This window comes from Podarcis erhardii (assembly GCF_964252035.2).
Source record: "Podarcis erhardii genome assembly, chromosome: 2".
Taxonomy (NCBI): Eukaryota; Metazoa; Chordata; class Lepidosauria; order Squamata; family Lacertidae; genus Podarcis; species Podarcis erhardii.
In genome coordinates, this window is record NC_138498.1 from 70,938,986 (window position 1) to 70,961,401 (window position 22,416).

At 43.4% G+C, this 22,416-nt stretch overlaps 1 protein-coding gene and 1 long non-coding RNA gene across 7 annotated transcripts; both read left to right on the top strand.

The window, feature by feature from the left end:
* The first annotated feature begins 13,406 nt into the window (after positions 1-13,406).
* Positions 13,407-22,056, top strand: LOC309335932 (nicolin-1-like). Of its 6 annotated transcripts, none has more exons than XM_081851241.1 (7): positions 13,407-13,889; positions 18,214-18,402; positions 19,447-19,560; positions 19,729-19,901; positions 20,267-20,338; positions 21,166-21,266; positions 21,520-22,056. In XM_081851241.1, exons 1-6 carry the CDS (start codon positions 13,761-13,763, stop codon positions 21,218-21,220), a joined length of 732 nt encoding a protein of 243 aa, XP_081707367.1. In that variant the 5' UTR covers positions 13,407-13,760; the 3' UTR covers positions 21,221-21,266; positions 21,520-22,056. The 6 variants fall into 6 exon arrangements, with proteins under 6 accessions (XP_081707367.1, XP_081707368.1, XP_081707366.1 ...); XM_081851242.1 differs by having other exon boundaries at positions 21,845-22,056; XM_081851240.1 differs by lacking the exon at positions 21,166-21,266.
* LOC309335939 lies at positions 13,896-17,194 on the top strand. Its single transcript, XR_014153814.1, has 2 exons — positions 13,896-14,575; positions 16,873-17,194. It is a non-coding gene; the product is annotated as an uncharacterized lncRNA (long non-coding RNA).
* Positions 22,057-22,416: the final 360 nt, after the last annotated feature.

A 22,416-nucleotide genomic window follows, 5' to 3' on the forward strand; every position in this document is an offset into this window, starting at 1 on the left:
CCACATTACATTTGCCATTACGTATTTAAGGTGCCACAAGACTCTTTGTTGTGTATTAGGCTCTTGCAGAGAAGAAACACACACCTGGAAACAACAGATTGATTCACCTTGAACTTGCCACAAGCCTTGTTTTAACTCCAGCAGTGCAGACTCACAGGTCCTACCTTAGGGCATGCTGCAAGCCCAGGATGGTTTGCATGCATCTTTTGGGCAGCTGATTGACATGAAGTATAGAATGGAGCCTGTGGTTTGTCTTCTCTTTCTGGAAGGCAAATCGGCCTCTGTCAAGGTGGGTAATTGGCAGCACAGTGCAGCTGCTGCCTTCTTGCATTCAGCAATTGCAAGTTTGAAACTTTCCTGCTGCTATTTTTGGTGTGTGGCTCCTGCTGCACCCTAAGGCTATGAATTGGATTGTTCAGCCGTGTGTTAATCAGGCCGTATTCAGAAGGAGAATGTGGAGAGAATGAGAAAATGGATGCTTAAAAGCTTTCTAGCATCTCCTCTGAAGAGGCTGAGTGGCAGGCCTCCATGTGTTCCACTGCCAGCCGTACCCACTACTGTCAGAGCAGCTCCCCCCCCACACACACCTTCTTTCTTTGGGAGTCTGTGCCATTTGCTAGTCTTGTGTATGTGTGTGCCTGCAGAAAGAGAAAGGGGAGCACATGGCGCCTCTGATAAGATTCCCAGCCCAGCCTTGTTAGCTTTTCTGCTGCAGAAGGGCAGGAAAGCACAGCTAGGCTGTGTGCTCCCTCCCTCCCTCCCTTCCTCCCAGTCCCTGTTGCTGCTCCAAAGCTTTTTTGCTCCAGGCCTCGCTTTGGCAAGCTTACAAGCAGTCATTAAGCCCATCCCATCTATTTTAAACTCTGCCAGGATGGGAGAAGGGAAGGTTCTGTAAAAGGCCTTCCCTATTTATGGCTCTCTTAACAGCAGAAGTTTACCCACATCACATGGCTCCCTCCCTTATCCAGACTAGCTACATTTAAAGAGAAACTTGCTCAGGAGCTCCTCACCTCACCCCAGGCCACTCATTATTTCTTCTTTAAAAAAAAAAAAAAAATTCATTTGAGAGGCCCAGCATCAAGCCTGCCCCAAACTCGCTGGGGACAAACAAGCAATTTTTAGCCTTCGTGGGTGGAGCAAATTTTATATTTTGTAACTTGACTCCAGCAGCATTTGCTGTAATTCGAGGGCGAGGCACAGAAGGCTTCAGTGCTGGGCTTTGCTTCTCTGCCTCTGCCATAACGCTGAGCTCTGCCTTCCTTGGGGAAGCATTGCCTCCCAGAAAGTTCAAGCCTGGCTTTGGGGGGTTTTTCTGGAGCACTTTTGCCCTGAGCTGCTGTTGGCTGAGGATCCCTCTCCTGTGGTCTGATAAGACAATGTTGACCTCCCGTGTGCTGCGGACGCCTGTTCGCTTCCCTGCCGCATCTGCCGCTCTGTACATGTCATCCCAAATTGTGTCTCTGCAGCCAGTGACAGCTTCCACTAACCTACTTCCTTGATGTGATTATGAATACTGGGAGAACAGTCAGCTTGTGCTCTACCTGTCTCTCATGATCAGGCAAAGGGGGTGCAGGGAAATTACCATCTCCCTTGGGATCTTTCTGTAGGATTATGTGATGGCAGCTCAATAGCTCTATATGCCCATCACAGTCACTGTTAGGCCTTCCCTATTTTTGGTTCCATCCGAGCCTCTCTCCAAAGTTCAGTGGCAGACCTTTTAAAAACTCTGCCTCCTGCCGTGACTGCAAGGGCACAGAGGAGCAGCCTGAGCTGCTTTGTTGTGAAAGGCCTGGGTATTCCCCTCCCCCCGCCTTGTCGGTGTTCTTCAAGAGCAGAAGAGGCTTCCCTTGCCCAGCAGAAATATTTGCCTTTGAACCACACAACTGAAGCAGAGCCAAGTGCCTGTCTTTTCCCTCTCTGCCCCTGCCCCCACTCTCCCCATCTTGGCTTTCCCACTCCTTAGAGTGTAGCTATAAAAGAGGCACATGCCAGACAGCAAATTGCCTAGTAGAGCCTGGGTAAAGGGTATGCAGCAATGGTAAAGGGGAGGTGCAAGAGGAGTCGGGCAGGGAGTGGCCCATGATGCCAACGGTTAAACTAGGAGTTTAGGAAGAATTAGGAGCACAGAATTGCTGGCTGCATAGGAAGGAGCTGAGTCAATAGATTAGACTTCTGCTACTTACTCAAGAACAGTAAAACTGAGTGACTTTTTAAAAAGTATTTGACAAATTCATAGTGGGTAGATCTGTCCTACAATGGATTTCCCCATATTCCACATCCAAAGGCATCATACCTTTTGGCTACCAACTGCTGGGGCCATATGAGAAGGGACAGGTGATCTCCATCATAGCCTGCTTTGTCAGGAGCACTGGACTAAATGCAGCCTTGCCAAGGAAACAGTTTTTACAGTCATTACCTTGAAGTGAAGCTGGCTTGTACATGGCTAGACTGTAGTTGATCAACTGTTCTGCATGCAGCCCAGTTTATGCACATTTACTTGACAGTAAACCCCACTGAGAGAAATGGCCTACTCTCAAGTAAGTATCAGAAATCTTATGATCAACAAGCCTGACCGTGTAATCCTGTGAATGTCTACTCTGAACTAATTCCCAATGTGTTTGATGAGACTCCCAGGTAAGAGTGTGTAGGAATGTGGCCTTAATGCACACTAAAAGGCAGAAACATTTCACTCACTGTGTATTTCTAAGTGTCAAATTGAACTATGTGTCGTCATGTTACGATCATATTAGAGATTCCTATAGAGTGTCTCAGTTCTACACCTTAGAATTAAACACTGTTACCCTACTTAATATGAGTCCAATAGGTAGAAATCCCATTCTTAAAGGAAGTATGTTTCTTTCTGTTCAGCTACTGTATCTCTCCCTTGGATCCATTTCCTTTTTTCACCAAGCTGACTAGCAATCTGCTTTCAGGGTTAAGTAATCTGCTAGTCATACATCCTCACAATATTCTTTTGAATAAGCCAAGACTGGTTTTGTTTTTAACTTTTAAAAAAGATTTCCCTGACCCAATTTCCATTTATGTTAAATGATGAGTCTAATATTTTTCAGGAAACTACACCGCTGAAAACCAATGAGGAGCAGCCACAGCAGCCATCACATCATTACACATATTTTCATATGAATGGACTTCATGCATGTTCCATACTCAGCCTCCGTTTTCTTTGGTTATCAAGCCCAGGATATCCTTCCATGGTAGTCTGTGCACCATAAAGCAATACTATACTTCACAGAAGTCATCTCACACATTATTCAAATACAGTGGTACCTCGGGTTACAGACGCTTCAGGTTACAGACTCCGCTAACCCATAAATAGTACCTCAGGTTAAGAACTTTGCTTCAGGATGAGAACAGAAATCGCATGGTGGTGGCACGGCAGCAGCAGGAGGCCCCATTAGCTAAAGTGGTACCTCAGGTTAAGAACAGTTTGAGGTTAAGAACGGACCTCCAGAACAAATTAAGTTCTTAACCTGAGGTACCACTTATGTCTATGTGAATGTCATTCAGGCCAGTTTTCTCCATACAGCTGCAGTACACAATGCTTAACATTGCTATGGATGACATGAGCTTTATGGTAGAAGTATGATAGGCTATAGGCTACCTTAATTCTGCTCCATAAATGCCAACAGCAAAAAGGTATCATTGATTAACAGTTGATGGGTTACAACTCCCAAGAGCCCCAGCCAGCTTAGCCAAAGTGGGGACCTGAGACCAGCAACACCTGGGGCAACAGGTCCTTCCCCAATTGAACAGGGCCTCAATGGAGGAGTGAGAGGAGGGTGTGTGGGAATGATGGGTGCTCAGCCTTTGAACCTGGTGTAACAGTCCAGCAGAGAGGCTATCAATTATGAGCTGAATCTGGCAAGTGGCAATTTAGAAAAGACATGGGTGTGTCAGGAGAGGCCATATTGTATGGGAAGTTCGGGACGGTAATGAACCAGAATGGAAAGATAGCATTGCAGTCAAGGCTCCTGGCCAGGTTTTCTGGGGTGGGTCTCCTCCTGGGTTTACCCGTTTGGCCTGCTGTCTGCTACCCACACTGAGAAGATTGTTCTACAGGCAGCTGTTCTCCAGCTGATCCCTGACAACAGAGCTGTGTCTGAGATCCATCTCTGAGAAGCTCTGAGCTTGGTGGGAAAGGATTACCCTCTGGCAATGGGAACCCAACATTTGTTGCAAACACTGCTCCAAGGAATGGGCTTGGAAAGACAAGCAAGGGGTTCCTAACAAGTATGTCTTTACCCTAAGCTCCTTCTGCAAAGCAGGCCAGAATCCTACACAGCAGCTGTTGCAATCCAGTGCCAATTCCCAACAGCTCTGCCAAGCCCCCAGTCTACTCTTTGTATGCATCTTACCCCTGCACTAACAAGGGGCATGAACCAAACAAAGTTAAGCAAATTTAGGCCCTGTCGAATTATATGAAAGAGATGTTTAGCTCCACATTGAACCTAATGGACATACATGCCCCAATCCAACCATTTATTTATTTATTTAGGAAAGTAAAAGATGAAGATTTGTACAGTAGAAAAGGAAGAGGGTCTGGCATTGGTCTAACACAGCCTGTACACAGTAGCAGGCTGCACAGTTGCTACTGAGTGTAAAAAATTATGCCAAACTCATGGCCCCTATATGAGCTTAGACCAGCCTTCTGCAACCTGGTGCCCTCCAAAGGTTTTGAACTACAACTCCCATCATCCCTGCCCATTGGCTGTGCTGGCTGGGCGTTGTAGCCCAAAACCCATAGAAGGCTGGGTTCAAAATTGTTTACCTACTAAGGCAGAAACACAGCACCTGAGCTTATTCAAGTGATGATAGGTGGTATGACAGCTGGTGTCATATGTTTGGCAGTATGTCTAAGGTCCAGATCCAGAAATGGGCAATTCTGGGTGCTGGATGTGCACCCTCTTGTAACCTTCTTTGCTCATATGGCCTGATCCAGAATCTTCATTTGGTGCAGCAATAAACTCGCTAGCACATTTGCAAAGCTAAGCAGGGCCTGGTATGGCTTCAGTTTGGATAGGAGGACCGTGTGTTGAGTTTCCTACATTGCAGGGGGTTGCACTAGATTACCCTCGGGATCCCTTCTAACTCTACAGTTCTATGATTCTATGAATTGCCATCGCTGAACTATTTTATAATCTCTCAGCTGTCAATAATTCCAACAGAGTTTGCTAGATGATCAGCACATTTCTATGTCTACTCAGAAATTTATCCCATTAAATTAAATGGGGTTTACTCCCAGATGAATGTATAAGATTACAGCCTAAAGCTGAAATCCTATATTTATTTACCTGGGAATAAACCCTATTGAAAACAACAAGTCTTTCTTCTGGGTAGACCTGTATAGGTGCTGCAAATCTTGAAAGAGCACAAGTTATAAGAATGGATTGGTTTCCTCCAAATAATTTAAATCAACAGGACTAATGATAAAAATTAGAGACCAGGAGAAGAACATTTCTAGTCAGATCTCTTAACATGTACAAACCAGAGATGGCAGATGAATACCCCAAAGTGACAAGGAGAGGCTTACTCTTCAAGAGGCATAGTAACAAATCAGATATTACACTTACATGCAATAGAAACAAGCCATAATTTATCTAGAATTGTTATTAAGTTTAGAGTTGTTCTAAATATAGGACAGTTTGAAGGATTAATATGGAGCAATGGCAGAATGAATACTGTATAATGCTTTGCACTACTACATATTCTTTTGCAATTAAGCTCCTTCAACTTTCAGACAAGGAAGCTGTTTCACTGCATTCCTAATAAAACCTACTGTTTGGATACCTTTTAGATCTCTGGACCGCTGTAGTGTGTAAGATATATTTTCCAGGTCTGAAAAGCCTAGTCCTCTCTCATTTAATTTAATTTTCTGGTTGACTATAGGGATGTTTCAATTAGTCAGTGAAAGACAGATGCACTTTTACAAAGAACTCTGTAATCAATATAAACATACAAAGTTGGCTTCTAATGAAATGGTTCATTGGGCCATCTAGCTGCATTCTCTTTACTCTGACTTGGAACATCTTGGGCAGAGGTGGTATTGTATATATTTCCCAATGAAAATCAATGACTAAAGCTTTGCTGAAGATGCCAGAGGACTTTTACCACTTGATTCTGGACGGTTACATTTCCTGCAGATCCACTCCAATAATAAGTGAGGAGGCATAGCTCAGCAGGAGAGCAAATGCTTTTCATGCAGAACATCCCAGGAACAATGCCCACCATATCCAGTTAAAGTATCTCTCGTAGCAGGACAGAGGGGAGGAGAAAATGCTGCATGGGATGTGGAGAGCTGCTGCTAAGCAGAATAAACAGTGCTGAGTAGACCAATGGCCTGACAGAATAGGGCAGCTTCATATGGTGAGAATATGGTTAATAGGCCTACAAGACTAGGCTTAAACCAAATGCACTGCCTAGGATGTTTTTTAAAAAATTAAGTACAACACATAAAAATTGTTTTTAAGAAAAGCGAAGAAAAAAAATGCTTTAATGTGCATTAACATATGGGTGGCTGTTTTGAGAGAAGCTAAATAACAGCATGTCTGTTTCTGCACACATGACACCATGACACCATGAAATATGATAACAGATCTATAAATCCACTCTGTTGGTTTGCATGGCATTTCTTTAATTTGCACAAAGCAGAATCCTGTACTATTTTCTATGCACTGAATGTGGATTTGTTGTACTATGAGGCCGCAGCTTTCTGCTGGCTAAAAGATTGGCTACTTCTCGAGGACACTGATGTACTAGATTTGGAAGGTTTTAATAATGCTTTTGGGTGGCATGCATATTTATGGTATGACAAGGTTAAGATCAATAAGACTTTCAAGAACCATATTGTCAGAAAAGCAGTGTTTAATGTCTGGATAAAATACAAAGACTTATTGGAAAATAAAACTCCAAGGTGGCTTTCACCATTGGAAGCTAAGGCCCGGAAAAGACTCAATATGGAGGCCAAATGGCCGAAGTATTGGGAAATATTAGAAAAAGATGGAGATAATTGGAAATTGCAGAGTCAGGAGAAAATGAAAGACAAAGTGCGAGACTGGCTACATTATGCTCAGATTAAAGAAGTTTTTAAACTTGATAAAAAGTTAGGATTCCAGGTGGAAAAATCGAAGTTAGAAACGGAATTGTTAGAGCCTAAGACTAAAGTACTTTCAAAAATGTATAACTTGCTGCTGAAGTGGAATACACAAGATGAAACGGTTAAATCGGCTATGATAAAGTGGGCACAGGACATTGGATATAACATTATGTTTGAAGACTGGGAGAGGTTGTGGACTACTGGGCTGAAGTTTACTGCATGTAATGCTTTGAAAGAAAATGTTATGAAAATGATATATAGATGGTATTTGACCCCAGTCAAACTTGCAAAAATTTACCACTTGTCTGATAACAAATGTTGGAAGTGTAAGGAAAATGAAGGAACATTCTTTCACCTCTGGTGGACTTGCCCTAGAGTGAAGGCTTTCTGGGAAATGATATATAATGAGTTGAAAAAGGTATTTAAGTATACCTTCCCTAAGAAACCAGAGGCCTTTCTTTTGGGTATTGTCGGCCAGAATGTGTTAAAGAAGGATCGAACATTTTTTATGTATGCAACAACAGCAGCACGGATACTTGTCGCCAGGCATTGGAAAACACAAGATCTACCCACACTGGAAGAGTGGCAGATGCAACTGATAGACTACATGGAACTGGCTGAGATGACCGGCAGAATCCGAGACCTGGGAGAGGAGACGGTGGAAGAAGATTGGAAGAAATTTAAGATTTATTTACAAAAATATTGTAAATTGTATGAATGTTAAGAAGGATGCTAGAGTATAAACAACTTGGCACCATTGAGTTCAAGGAAGTGAATTATGAAGATAAGATAAATTTAAGAAATGATAAAAATTTTGGGATATGTTGGTTATATCTAAACTTTTTAAGATTTGAATAAAATGATAGTCAAAATTAGAGATATAACATTGGAAAATTAGATATGAAGACTCAAAATAAGGGGATAAATTTGCTGAATAAAATTATAACCAGGAACGCAGGAGCGGGAGATGCGAGGGAGTCCAAAGAAGTGAAAAGATCTATGTTAAGAGATGTGATATTGTATTGTTTTATTGGCATTGTTATTCAAACAAAAAATTGTTAATAAAAATTATTTTTTTAAAAAAAGAATGTGGATTTGTTTTTTTGTTTTTTTTTTGTGTTTTTTTGTATGTATGTATCAGGATCCTTTAAGTGAGGAATGGGAAAACTGTAGTACTTCCTATATTGTTGACCTCCAACTCCAGCAGCTCCAGGAGCATGGCCAATGGTCAGGGGTGATGGGAGTTGCAGTCCATCCCTGCCATAGGCAATGACATTTGCAGAATAACCGTTCCATATGATACTTTGCACTATGGCTCTCCTAATGTTGTTAAACTACAACTCCCATCATCCTTGACCATTCCTGCTGGCTGTGGCTTATGGATGTAAATTCAACCACAGATTCCCCACTTATGCCCTACCACAAGAAGAGGAGGATGGCTGAATCAGGATGATAAATGTTCTAAAGTGGATACAACCAAATTAACAAAAGCTAAATATTAAGCTTAAAATGTACTTCACACATGAATCTTCTTTGCTCAACAACAGCTTCAGACTATTTGGCATGTATGCATGAGTCATTATAGATCAATTGCCACAGTCAGGACTTTCATACCACTTTACATTTCCTCAAACACACTGCTTTTCAGTAGAGTCAGTTGATATATTAAACTCTGATTGGCTGAGTGCTAAGCAGTCACATGATAGATACATGCATGTGTGGGCTAGCTTTGTTCAAGTGCAGGCGGGGAAATAAACTTTATCCAACAGTACAATATCAAGGTGAATAATATCACTTGGGCCACATTGTAACCAAATAAAACAATAAAATGACGTGATAGACACGAATTATTAGAAAGCTACTAACTGCCAAACTGAAAATCACTGAACTGCAAAAAAAGGCTATACCCATGTGTATTCCTTTGCATATGGGAAGCGATTTGCACCCAGAAGTAAGTAGATGCCCTGCACTGCCACCAACCTCAAGTTTTTGGGTATATGGAAGTCTTTATGAAAGCAGGCTTACTCCTAGCACAAGAACAGGAGTGATTTAGCTCACTTCAGAAAGTAATTGTAACTCTTTAGGTATTTCTGCACACCAATGATACAGCTTTGTCTATTCATATACCAGATGAAAATAGTTCGGATGCCTGAGTATCGTCTTCCAAAGCAACTACTCTATTCCCAACTTAAGAATGAAAAGCAAAATACCAATGGACAACAAAAGAGGTTTAAAGACACTCTCAAGGCAAATTGGGGGGGGGGGGAGTAGTACAAGCACTGATAGCTGGGAAACACTGGCCTGTGAGTGCTCCAACTGGAGAACAGCCTTTACCAAAGGTGCTGTGGACTTTGAAGAAGCACAAACTCAGGGCAAAAAGGAGAAACAAGCTAAGAGGAAGGCGCGTTTGGCAAACTCTCACCATGATCAACTCCTGCCTGGAAACCCATGTCCCCATTGTGGAAGGATGTGTGGATCTAGAACTGGCCTCCACAGTCACTTACGGAATCACTTTTAAGACTGTGTTCATGGAATACTATCTTACTTGGCTACCAGTGATCGCCAAAGAGAGAAGAGAGGTTAGCACTTGGGTCTCACTTTGTAAAAATATCTCCACTTGCTGTTTGAGGAAACCTACCTATCCAATGAGGTTATACATCTGAGGAACTGGGCTTTGGCCCATACACACTTGCACCAATATACATTTGTTAGTTTTCACAGTGCCACAAAACTCTTTGCTGTTTTTGCTGCAACAGACTTAGCACCTCTGGAATTCATCCCTGCAGTGGCATCTTTGGTAAAAGGGTGACCTCTTTTGAGAAAGCCTGGTACTGCACTTAGCAATCAAAGTCAACTCCCACTGGAATTCCTTCCCCTTGGTTATTAGACAGGTGTAGTCATTGTTGTCTCTTTGGTGCCTGACTTTCCTCTTTCAACAAGCCTTCTTTAAGTGGAGGTCTTTCCCAGTCTGCATCTGTACTGGAATTGTTTTGAAAATATTCTTACTGTTTTATCACTTGTTTGCCATCCTGGGTTCGTTTGGGAGGACAGGCAGGATATAAATTTAATATAAATAATAATAAATTAAATCATCATCATCATCTCACACTAATGACAGTTCATGCCACCCAGAAAGTATAAGAACAGGCTGCACTCCTTTCCATTCCACCCTTCAGAGCCTCCATAAATAACTGATTTGACTACTGGACTGAAATGTGCCTACAGTAGAAGGGTAAGCACTTTGAAAATGTACAGCAACATCTTTAACCTAGTGGTTGCCATCAGCCACAATCACCATCCATTCAGCATGTTTTTAAGCTTATTTAAGAAATGAGTTCTATTCCAACACTTTCCTTTAAAAGGGGGGGGGCTGCAGAGCTGGTTTGGTAAGGAAGGGGCCTAAAGTTAGCCCTCACACCCCCTTTTGAACATTTTTGTCATAAACTGGCAGGACAAGGAGGAAGAAGAGGATCCTGGTAAGGGGTGTAGCTGGGACATACCAGGGCAAGCAGGGGATGGGGAAGTAAGTACTCACAGGGTGATGAAGGATGGTGAAGGCATGGAAGTCAATGCACAGGAACCAGAGTAGCAGAACCCATTGCCAAAGCCAGAGGGGGCCCAGTCTCCACGAACACGGTGGGCTCTGAGGCATCGGGAGCAGCAGGAGTGGCACTCCAGGAGGCTGAGGCAGGCAAGGGCCCACAGCCCAGCTCACTAGCTGGCCAGGTGGGGCTCGCTAGCTCTGGGAGGAGGTGTGTTATTCATCAGTTGGAATAGGCTTGGAACAGGTGAAGGTCGAATGCCTCATCAAGCCAGATGCTGCAATCAACATGTAAAGTACAAAAAGCAAGCAGAGCTGAGGTGCTGTGTCTGCTCAACTGCCCATGTTGATGGACCTCTATGGGATTGTGCTTTGACTCTGGACTGTATCCTGACTGCTGGACTTCAGACTTGACCCTGGACCCTGGACTGCATTTCCTGACTTTTGGACCTTGGACTTGACATACTGACTTGCTGCCAGGTAGGCCAGGGGTTCAGGACAATTTTTTTGTCAGCTTCAAAAGAAAACAAGAAAAAAGACCTGGCTGCTAAATCAGCATGGGTACTTGTGCACACGGCACCCATTTCTCATCCACTTGGCAAAAGTGCAGTAAACAATGCTTCTGAAAACCATCAACTCCTAGATCAGAGGTTGAGAACCATTTTCAGCTGCAGAGTTTCATTCCCTTCTGGGCAACTTGGCGGGGCGGGGCGGGGCGGGGTGGGGCGGGGGCACACACAACAGTGCTCGATGAGGGGCAGAGGCAAATGGGGTAGAGCAATGAATGTAAACATCATCTTTTTACCACAGGCTAGTTTCTACGCACAATCACACATGCACACTTCTGTCTTCCATCTAAGCGAGCAAGATGCATTATCAGCATGGTCATAGCCAAGGGGGGAAGGGGGGGCAGCTTCCCCCATCACTAAAAAACCACTACAATTCAATAAAAATATAAGGTTGTGCCACCTAACAAAAGTCTGCCCCCCGACAAAAATCCTGGTTATGCTCATGGAGTTCAAGGACACATTCCAGCCAAGCAAAACCACTCAAGGGAGATGCAAAGCTGGCACAGTTGTAGCTGTGTCTGGGAAGGGGTTGTAGCCTTAGGAGAATCACAAGGACCAGACAGACTTAGAGGGCCAAGTTCTGCTCCTGGGGTTCTTCAACCCTGTTCTAGATGGATCAGGGCCCCTATTTATTACATATGATGTTCTAATAAGCAGTGTTTAGTTAACTGGGAATGAAGTGTAATTTTACTTCATCAAATTTATAGTCAGTTCTTCCTCCCAAAAGGGAGCCCAAGACAACTAATGGCATAAAAATATGAATCATAATAAAAGTTAAAACAAAAATCAAAACAGCATTAAACGACATCTGTTAATACTTTCAATACAAAAATGTATCATAAAACTACCTCTGAAAGGTCTGGGCAAATAAAAAGAGTTTTTAAAATTCATGTGATTGTGACCAGAGTGGGGGCTTGCCTGATTTCCCCTGGGAGGTGGCGTTCCATAAACAGGGCACCGCCATCAGGAGCACCCTGCTCATTCTGCTATCCTCCTTGTCACTCTCACCGATGGGATATTGAACAGGGCCTCTTCCTCTGATTGCAAACTCTGGGCTGGATTTTACTCCTTCAAGTACTTTAGTCCCAAGTAATGTAGAGTACACTAGTACTCATGTACACTAGTCATGATCCCTTTAACCAACAGCTAGCTCTGAAAATGGGGTTGGTACGATTCCCCGCTTACTATTCCATACAACAGCCAGCCAGTGGCAATCTGCACTAAAGTTGTTTCCAGACACTTTTTCAAGTGTAGCCCCATGCAAAGTGCATTGCAGTAGTCTAATGTATCTCATCATCTTTGAAATAAGGTGCTTTGGGTTTCAGAAGTGCAAATTACTGTTCCAGCTGAAGGACTGCAATGTCTCGTTGGCCTTTAACAAAGCAGACATCTCTGGGAAGTTCTTTTTCCCTCCTCCTACACAAATACTTAACATGCTTTCCTTCCTCCTCCTCCTCATGCAGCTTCACTGCCAGCCTTTCCTGGGATAGAAAGAACAGTCCACAGTACTTCAGTGACGCATTCCAGTAGCCATGTTAGTGGCAGCAACAGCAGTGAGTTTTGCACCATGTTAAAGGTTGACAGATTGTGCCATAACCCTACTTTCTATAAAACTGTCTTTATGTTCATTCAGGCCATTGGTCTGCTGTCCAGAACTGTTCGTTCTGCATAGCTTTCCACAGTCTCAAGCAGAGGATTCCCAAGGATCCTTTAGCAGCCAGAAAAGCACACAAAAAACCTGTGTGCAGAAGCAGAGCTTGCCATTGCCCAGTTAGAATGGGGTGGGGCAAGATTTGCGAGTGAGGGTTGTTTTGTGTGACTAAAAAATTCCCCAAAAAGCCACCTTCCAAAATAAATTACCCTAACACTGAACTCAGTAATTGTGTAACATACGCTAATATGTGAAAGCCTATCCAAGCACATATATTTGCTTATTTTATCTGTTTTTTATTGATAAGTCTTTTTGTTTTTATGTCCACCGCTTAGAGGATTTATATTATTATTAAGCGGTTTATACATTCTCCTGAGTAAACGAATAAAAACTCCTCATAAAATGCCGCTTCAAAGAGCGCAATTCAAACCGTATTTACTGTACTGTACTGAGAATTCGAATAGCGCTGTATCCTTCCGCCCATTCCCCCTCCCCCCAGGTAAAAGGAGCGCCGGCTCGCGCTTCCGCACTTCGAACACCGCAACCTGATAGGCGGGCGGAAATTCCCCGCAACCTCCAATAGCCTTTCCGGCCTACTGTCCCTTCCCGGACAAAGGACCGAACCGCGGTCGTTTCCATGGAGATTTCGAACGCCTTCGCGTCACGTCCTCCTTTCCCAGATCAGGGCTCGTTTGTGGACGAGAGTTTCGCGCGCTCCTAGAACGCTCCCCCCCACCCCCTAAGTGTAGGGGTTTTAAGGGCGCAGCCCCCCCCCCAAGAGGCCACTGGGTGGGCAGGCGCACCCGCTGCCGCCATTTTGGCCGTGGAGGCGGCGAGGCGGGAGGGAAGGAAGCAAGCGGGGCCAAGGCGGCTTTCGCAGGGGCCATGGCGCGCGAGGCTGCTCAGTGCACCGTCAGAAACGCGGTCGCCGCGCAGGTGGACGGGCAAATGTGGTCCTGGCAATCCGGTGCGTCAGTGATCGACGTGCTGCTGCCTCGCCGCCGGCCCTTCTTCGTAAGTGCGAGGGGCGCCTTCAGCCTCCCGAAGTCCCATCTTGGTCCGACTTTTCCTTCGTGTCCCTCAGTAGGGAGCGAGAAGCTGAAGATTTTTTCCGTTGGAGATTCCGGTGGATCCTGGATCTTCTGCGCCCAAAACGTGGTCTCTCTCGCTCTCTTTCATCCATCAAGCTTACGGCCCTGCTCATCTTAGCAGCCCCCCCCCCTGCATATTACACAGCACTCAATGGTGATAGTAGAGGGAGAGGAAACCTCATTTTCCCAGTGACAAAATATTACGGGGGAAATGTCATTTTTTTAAAAAACCATACAGGCAGGGGAGTTCGAGTGGAGCAAATGTCATAACAGATGTATTGTACAGCAAATGACTTAGGAAGGCCCTCAGGGACACAGAGATGCTTCCATCCTCCCTTCTTCATAGCACTCAATCTGACTTCATGTTCAGGAGTGATACCTGTCACTCCTTATTTTCCTAATAAGCTTGTGAAATTGGTCCCTGCCTTTCACAGTGTAGATGTGGAATTGATGCTGAGACACTGATTTGCACAAGACCCCCACCCCCAGTGACTCCACTGCTAAAGTTCAGGGGGAAAACAGCAGTTGGGTGAACATTAGATCAGCAAAGCAGAGGAAGTATTACTGAGAACATGTCTCCCCACTGCCACCTAGTCTGTTGGCAGAGTAGTGCTGGTATAATAATAATAATAATAATAATAATAATAATTGCCACAAGTGTGACTTGACTTGTCATAAACAACTACCTGACATTCAGAAGACATCTTAAGGGGAAGTTGTTTTGTTGTTTTTTTGGTTTTTTGTTGTTTTTTATTTTTTTTCCATTAAATTTTTATTGGATTTTCACATTTTATAACAACACATACAAAAAAAAAAACAAAAAAAACCCCACACATGAATATTTTCATATCCTTACTTTCCCTGACTTCCCCCCACCCCCCCATACATCCCAATTTCCATATTTGATTCAGCAAGTTCTTGTTTCTCTCCTTAACCCTATTCTTATTATGTTTAGACTTAATTCTTTCTGTTAGGCCCAATTTATTGTCCCATTCACTTATATACATTAGATCCTTTATCTAAGATCGATCAAGGTTCTTATACCATAAATTTCCCTTTTTTATATTAAAATATAAATCAAAATTATAAAACCCCAAAATCATAAAATTTTTGAATTCTGTTTTTCCCCCTTCCTCCCTGCCCAGGTATCTGTCCCTTCCCAAATAGCTGTCCTCCCATGAAACTCCTAGCCCGGATTCCTCACATCAGAGGCCTTTAAGTCTCTTTCAGTCTCTCTCTGTCTGTTCTGTTGGTAGTCTTTTTTGTTGGTCTTCAGATCTCGAGGGATGTCTGTCACAGTCACTTCATCTTTTCTCGAATCAAACCTAATTGGAAAAGCTTGCTGCCAGGGTTCTGCCAGGGGTCCCCGAATTTCAAAGTCATCCAAGCCAGAAAAGAGGAGGAAGTCCCAGTTATGTTTCTTTACTCTTTTAACTTCCCATGTTCCATAGTGTCCAATGGCTTCCTCCTTTGCTTTTCTCTTCTCATGGTTTGTAATCCAAAAAACTTCTCTGTTCCCTGACTGCAAAAGCTCCTGTTCAAAAATTTTTATCTGTACTTTTCCCCCTCCAGCCTCCTTTTCCACCAGCTCCAAAGATATCTTTTCTGTTTCAGCTGCAGAATCTTTCAGAGTCAGATCCTTAGTTCCATCAGCAAGATTGCTTGTTTTAGCGATCAAGGTCGTGAGTTGTTTGTCCATAGCCATGGCTTGCTCTTGTAAAGTTCCCACGAGAAAAAAGGCTCTTTCTATTTGTGCTAGTAATTTTCCTTCTGCAGCCATTGTAGTGTCACTGGTTCCCCCTAGGGGGATTGCCATTGTTAGAGTTCTTTGCCAACAGTCTTATACCTTGTTATTTACTTTGTTTCCAACCACTTCTAGTTAAATGTAACACCTTTAAATCAGAGAGATATAACGTAATACAGTTCTTATCTTGATCCAGCCGTTTGACAGCTCAATTGACAGCTGTCAAACTCCTGTTCTTTCACGCTAGGTTGATGCAGGACGCTCCCGGGTCGGGGGGGGGGTGTACACAAAAGTTTTCAAAGTTCACCTCTTCCCTCCAGCGCAACTTAAAAATAAATAAAAGCTTGTTCTCACAAATTAATGGAATCTCTTATCAGTCCCAAAAGACACGAAATTTTTTATTCCGATCTTAGGTTTTCGCTCCTTGCTTTAAATTGTCTGTATGTAGGGGGGTGCGGACTTCCCTTTAGCACATCCCCCCGTTCGTTCCAAATTAAAGGTATAAATTTCTTTTAAAGTCCAAATTTCCTTCTACTCACGGGGTATTTATTTCCAGTCCAAATGTCGGGAAGAAAGTTGACGCTCTCCGGTAATGGCTTGCGGCTTCACTCCACTGAAGTAGCGGTCTACTCCCAGCACCACGCCATTCCTCGTACCCTCTCCGCAGCCTTTAAAAAGGCTCTTCGATTGTCGAGGAGGGCGCTTAAGTTGCCCACTGAGTCACCAAGTCCACAGGTATCAGCACCTGTGGTTTCTAAGGGTCCCCGCGTCGCCGGCGCGGCAAGACCCGTCTTCAGCGGAGCCGATTCCCTCCGGAGCTCGGAGGGAATCCGCCATTAGACCGATCGCGTCAACCCGGAAGTCTTAAGGGGAAGTTTTTAACATGTGATATTTTACTGTATTTTTGGTTTCTATGGAAGCCGCCCAGAGTGGCTGGGGAGGCCCAGCCAGATGGGCGGGGTATTATTAATTATTATTATTATTATTATTATTATTATTATTATTATTATTATTATTATTTTATTTATACCCCGCCCATCTGGCTGGCCCTCCCCAGCCACTCTGGGCGGCTTCCATAGAAACCAAAAATACAGTAAAATATCACACGTTAAAAACTTCCCTGAATAGGGCTGCCTTAAGATGTCTTCTGAATTTCAGGTAGTTGTTTGTGACAAGTCAAGTCACACTTGTGGCAATTATTATTATTATTATTAATAATTATTACTATTACAGTGGTGCCCCGCAAGACGAATGCCTCGCAAGACGAAAAACTCGCTAGACGAAATAGTTTTCCGGGTTTTGAGGTGCTTCGCAAGACGAATTTCCCTATGGGCTTGCTTCACAAAACGAAATGTCTTGCGAGTTAGTTTCCTTTTTCTTAAAGCTGCTAAGCCGCTAATAGCCGTGCTTCGCAAGACGAAAAAAACCGCAAGACAAAGAGACTCGCGGAACGGATTAATTTCGTCTTGCAAGGCACCACTGTATTATTACAACTACTACTACATCCCCCCCCCCCCTTATAACACATCTCATGCAAGAGGCTGATCTCTCAGAACCATCTCCAACCCATCATTCAGTTGTGGATAAACTTACTTGACTATGAGAATATAAAGGATAGTAGCAGGATATTGAACTTCAAAATCAAATGACGACATATTTCAGGTTATATTCCAAAGCAGAACTGGATGACCGAGCTCCACAACTAACCCACCGCCCTGACCTGCAGAACTTTTTACTATCTTCCTGGTCATCAGATCTATTATTTAATATGCAGAGAGGTTTCAATAATGTCCTTTCTCAGTTGAGCTGCATGGATCGGCTGGGGCTGTCTGTTAGTATAATGTGTGTGTGCATGCTAGAGTATGTGTACAAGACTATGGGGTGGCTACATCTACTTTTCATGACACCCACCACTGGCCAACAGTCAGAGGGTTAGCCAAGGGTAAATTCAGCTCCTATGGGAAAATAAAGATTAGCCACTCCTGTCCTAAGAAAAACAGTTTACCCACTACAGCTACTGGCTTGTGAATGCAGCAAATATTACCCAACCTACCTGAAACAGTAGACCCAGGAATGTCCTCTTTCATAGAGTTGTCTGGTTCAGTTGAACAACCATCAACATAAGCATTAAGAATTGTCAAACAACATTTTTCTGAAATTGCTTCAGCAGCAAAAAGCCCTCAGGTAGCTGACCTTGTGTTCTCTTACTGCTTACCCTCCATCTTTTCTCTCGAGAAGGTACAAGTCCTGGATAGAATGCTTGGGGTGAATGGAGGGTGGATATTTCTGCTCTAGCACCCACTCCCCAGTTTTCACCATTTTAAGCCCAGTACAATGGAAGTTACAGCAGAAAAGCATTTCCATCAAGTTCTGCTGTTACTCTTTGCACAGTTGGTTGCTGTTTTGATTTTGATTTTCTAAATGTTAGGCACAGGCTGCTTGCTTGTTAATAATTATTTTATGCAGAGGGAGCTGCGTAATTAACTGACAGCCTTGTTTTCAGTTACAGGAAATTGTGTTCAGGAATTATTACACAGCTTTCTTGACTGTGCGGATGCAGCAACAAAACTTCACAAACAAGGGAAGCAAAAGCCGCTCCAGCTGGGTCACCTGCTTACATAATTATTGCCTGATGCCCAACCCCCACACAGAGGAAGGCTCCCAGGATTACTTCTGTTTCTCCAGGAATCAGGTTAGGATGACCGGGCTCCACTGGGAGCTGGAGGTGAAAGGCCAGTGTCTTGCTTCCTTTCTATTCATTTATAAACAGCTCACTTGGCAAACTGCAGTCTCTTTTTCTCTAGGGAGCAATCTCTGTGGTAACTGATATTGCACTTGAAATGCAAGATCTAAAATCTGACGAAGCTCCCTTTTCAAGACAGTGCTTTTACAGGAGGATGCCTCAGCTGTGGCTGTTACAGAGGTGGAGCAGTTGGGAGCACGTGCTCATTGCAAAGTGCAAAGTTGAGTCCCTTGAGCACTACTTACCAAGCAGCTTTTATTCTGAACCTGTGTTCCTTTGTACTTTCACTACAGCTGGCTCTTGTTCCCCACACTTATAGGAACTGTACGTTAAACATCCTCAAAAAAGTACCAGTTTAATTATTGATATGGGATAAGTGCAGTGTTTATGTCCAGATTTCCCACTCCCCTCCCCCACATTACTTAGTAGATGGGGACTGCCAGTGCCATTAGTAGCTACTCCTACATCCCCTTTAGCTTTAAGAAAAACTTCTGAGGGAATGGTGAAGATACAACTTACAGCAAGAGCTTCTCCCTTGAAAATGTTTTCCAGTTCTATTCTTGAACAATATATTGTCCATTAATGCCAACCATTTGTAACTTATTAGGCCAGGTGGTTTCTGATACAGCTCTTAGGACTATGCACTAGTCAACTGAAGGCTTATCCATGCATCTGTTTATTTATGAAGTGATTCTTACTGCACCCCAGCATAAGTGCTCTTAGGGCAGCTAATAAAGCCAGACATTCTCTCCATCCTCACAACAGCCCTGTGATGTAGAAGATGCTGAGAAATAATCATTCTCCCAAGGTAACCCAGTGAGTCTCATGGCTGAATACAGATTTGAACAGTCCTAGTCCAGCACTCTTACCACTTCATAAATGGACTGAAGGAACTCCAGCACCTGCAATGACTCAATAAGTCTTGTTTCAAGTGTCTTGTCAGCAGTTGTTGCAGGTGTTCATTTTTTTAACAGCATACATTAATTCTTTCAGATGCTTTGCAGTGTGGATCAGGCGATTGCCATGCGGCTGATTTTGCGCCAGCCTTCTCCAACATGGCTGCGTTTCAGTATTGAAGAGCTACAGCTCTGCCCTGGAGATCAAGAGGTGTGTACATTGCCATCTCCTTCAGGCACTCTTTCCCAGATCCGCAGGGCCAGTGTTCCCCGTGTATTACGACAAATGAACTAACAGCAGAGGCTGGGACTAAATATAATATTCTTCAGAGGGAGCCAAGATGGTTAGCTGATGTTAGTCTCTCTCTGCAACACCTAGATCCCTAGCTGTGATCCATGGTTGCCAGGCCAACTCTCTCTCTTACCCACACTGGATGGCATCAGCAAAGATTTGCAGTGGCATCAGGAACATCAAGCAGCTACATCAGAGCACCCAGCAGTACCACTTCTCTGTATTTGTGATACTAGGAAAGACAAGAAAGCGGTTTGGAGGTATGTGTCTGCCTGTCTGCGAGTGGAAACTTGTAGATTTCCTGCATCAGAAGGAAGCTGGATTTGTTGGCACCTGAGGTCCCTTCCAACTCTGTGATTCTATGATCTTAGGGGCACATACATAAATTAGGTTCAGGTTTTGTTTGACACATGCCTGGAAATCCCTTTCCCATGCAGGCAAGCTGGTCTGCAAGTCAAGATGAAGATTGGCAGTAGTTTGTTGACCTACCCAGGGCGAGGGGCAGGGGGAGAGGAGGGTTCCCCCCCCAACTTTGTTTTGTCTTTTAACCCACTGTAGAACTTGCAGAAAGGTTTCTCTGTTGGGTTCCCCCCCCAACTTTGTTTTGTCTTTTAACCCACTGTAGAACTTGCAGAAAGGTTTCTCTGTCTGACTCCCACATCCATCACCCAAAGTCTGGCCAGGAAACCTTTGTTTGGTAAGTAGAGTCAGTAAAATAGGACACTTAGCTTAGAAAAGAGGTCCCAAAATGTCTGGACCCAGGGACATAGTTGGAAATCTTGAAAAACTTGTGGGCACAAAATGTCCATTGCATGGAAGAACATGCAATGCTCGGAAACTTCTCCCCCAGCAATAGGCAAAAAGCCTACACATTCCCCAGATGAACATAGGACAAAACAGGCTTCAAAACAAAAATGCAAAACCCCCTCATTTAATATATGGGGGGCATTGGAGACCCCAGCTGTAGAACGACTAGAAAAATATGTGTGCCATATAGCTCAGTTGTTAGTCAGGACTTGACCATTACTGATGGGCTGCATGGTGTGCAGCCCTGTGTGTACTCTGCACTAAAAAAAGTTCAGCATCCCAAGAATACCTTCTTTTAACCTACATATCTTTTAACCTACCTACATAAAATATGTATATTTGCATGCAATTTTATTTTTCAAATGCTGCTTTATATTTTCTATTTTGCATAATGTATCCTGACTTTGTAAGTAGGCTAAGGAACCATGCAATCTACTGGAACCTTAACCTGTAGCTACTGGAAATCTCGAGTTCTGAGATTTTTGCAAGCATTGCCCACACACTTTCAGAGTATATCTTCACAGTCATAAGGGTTGGAAATTTGCTCTTATAAGGAAAAAAAAACTTTCTCAGGAAGCTGAACACTGCATCCCATGTGACATGCTATATTCACCAGAATCATAGCAGTAATATGAGACGCATCAACTGTTGGGGTGGTAGTTGAACCAGGTAGGAGATAAATTGCTGCCCTTCTCAACAACAGTCTCTTCCTTTCAGGAGTTCCCCAATGCTAACCAAGAGTTTTCAGAAGTCCAGTAAATGTGGGTGCTAGCGGAGATACTTCAAACCAGCCAGCAGTGCAGATCAGGCATTTCAATGTTAGTTGACAACTGTTTCTATTTTCTACCAGAAAAGTAAGGTGCAGCAGGTATTCATTGAAGGGATTTCTGATGTTGGCTGGGTTTTAAGTTGCAACATGCATAGCTGTGAAATACGTCACTGAGCTTCCTAGGAATCACTAAAAGGAAAGATTCACAAAGGGAAAGGGAGAATGCTCAGCTCCTACTCTTTAAACTTGAGCGAGTGCAGTGTTTTTGCAGAAACTGACTACTGTTTGTGTTTTTGTTTCAGGTGGATGGCTGTTATTATAGTAGCCTCTTCTCCTACACACAAGTTTTCCAAGCACTAGAACCTGGCACATTTCTTAGGAATAGCACTGTTGTATGCAGAGTGGTTCAAAGATACTACTAGAAAAAGATGAGGAATCCATCCATGTTGGTTTCCTTCCCCTTTTAGAGCTGCTAGATGTAGCCTCATCCAGTGGATCTGGAGGACCTTGCCATTTGAAAGGTTGTATAATTTAGTGCAAGAAAAGAATGAGTTGTATCTTATGTTCCTTTCTGGGGTTTCATCAGCTGAACTCTTTCTGACTACTCTTCTGGATATGCTTTTGCAGTTCCATAAAGTCCCTTACTACAGCAGAGAAATGCGTCCAGCTTCACAGAATAGCTCAACATTAGCTGATTTATCCCATGTCTTCCATCCTTTAGTCACATCCTTTGTTCTTTTCTCCTCCTAATTTGAAAGCACTTTCTCTTGGTGCAGCCACAAAAGTAGAAAGGAATGTTAATGGTGTGAGTTGCTAAATAAATGCATTTATTAAGCTTGTTTCCAGACTAACTTTTTAAAAAAGTTTTGAAATAATAATGGAAACTGCTCAAACATAACTTCAGTTTAGTAAGGCTGTATATGCAGTTGAACATGGACTAAATATTTACATTAAGCAACTGACATTTGTGAACCATTTTTAACTCAGCTTTGTGTGAGATGAGCCCCATTAAAATAACATTTTTCCCCAAGGGCAAAATAACAAGTACTAGTGCCTAGAAGTAATCTCCTAAAGTCTTACAAAACTGGAGGAAGAAACAGAAAATATGTTAAAGTGAAAGAAAGCCAGCCAGAGATTTCATGATTGTGTGTAATCTCATGCAGTTCCCTAGGCAGTCAAATTCACATCCATCTTGCACC

What these genes read in the sequence shown, in the direction of transcription:
- LOC309335932 (XM_081851240.1), top strand. Translation starts at nt 13,761, where the DNA reads ATGGCGCGCGAGGCTGCTCAGTGCACCGTCAGAAACGCGGTCGCCGCG. An exon ending in TCTGCCCTGGAGATCAAGAG is followed by an intron (nt 19,561 to 19,728) that starts GTGTGTACATTG and finishes TGCAACACCTAG; the next exon opens with ATCCCTAGCTGTGATCCATG. An exon ending in GGCCAGGAAACCTTTGTTTG is followed by an intron (nt 20,339 to 21,519) that starts GTAAGTAGAGTC and finishes TTTTTGTTTCAG; the next exon opens with GTGGATGGCTGTTATTATAG.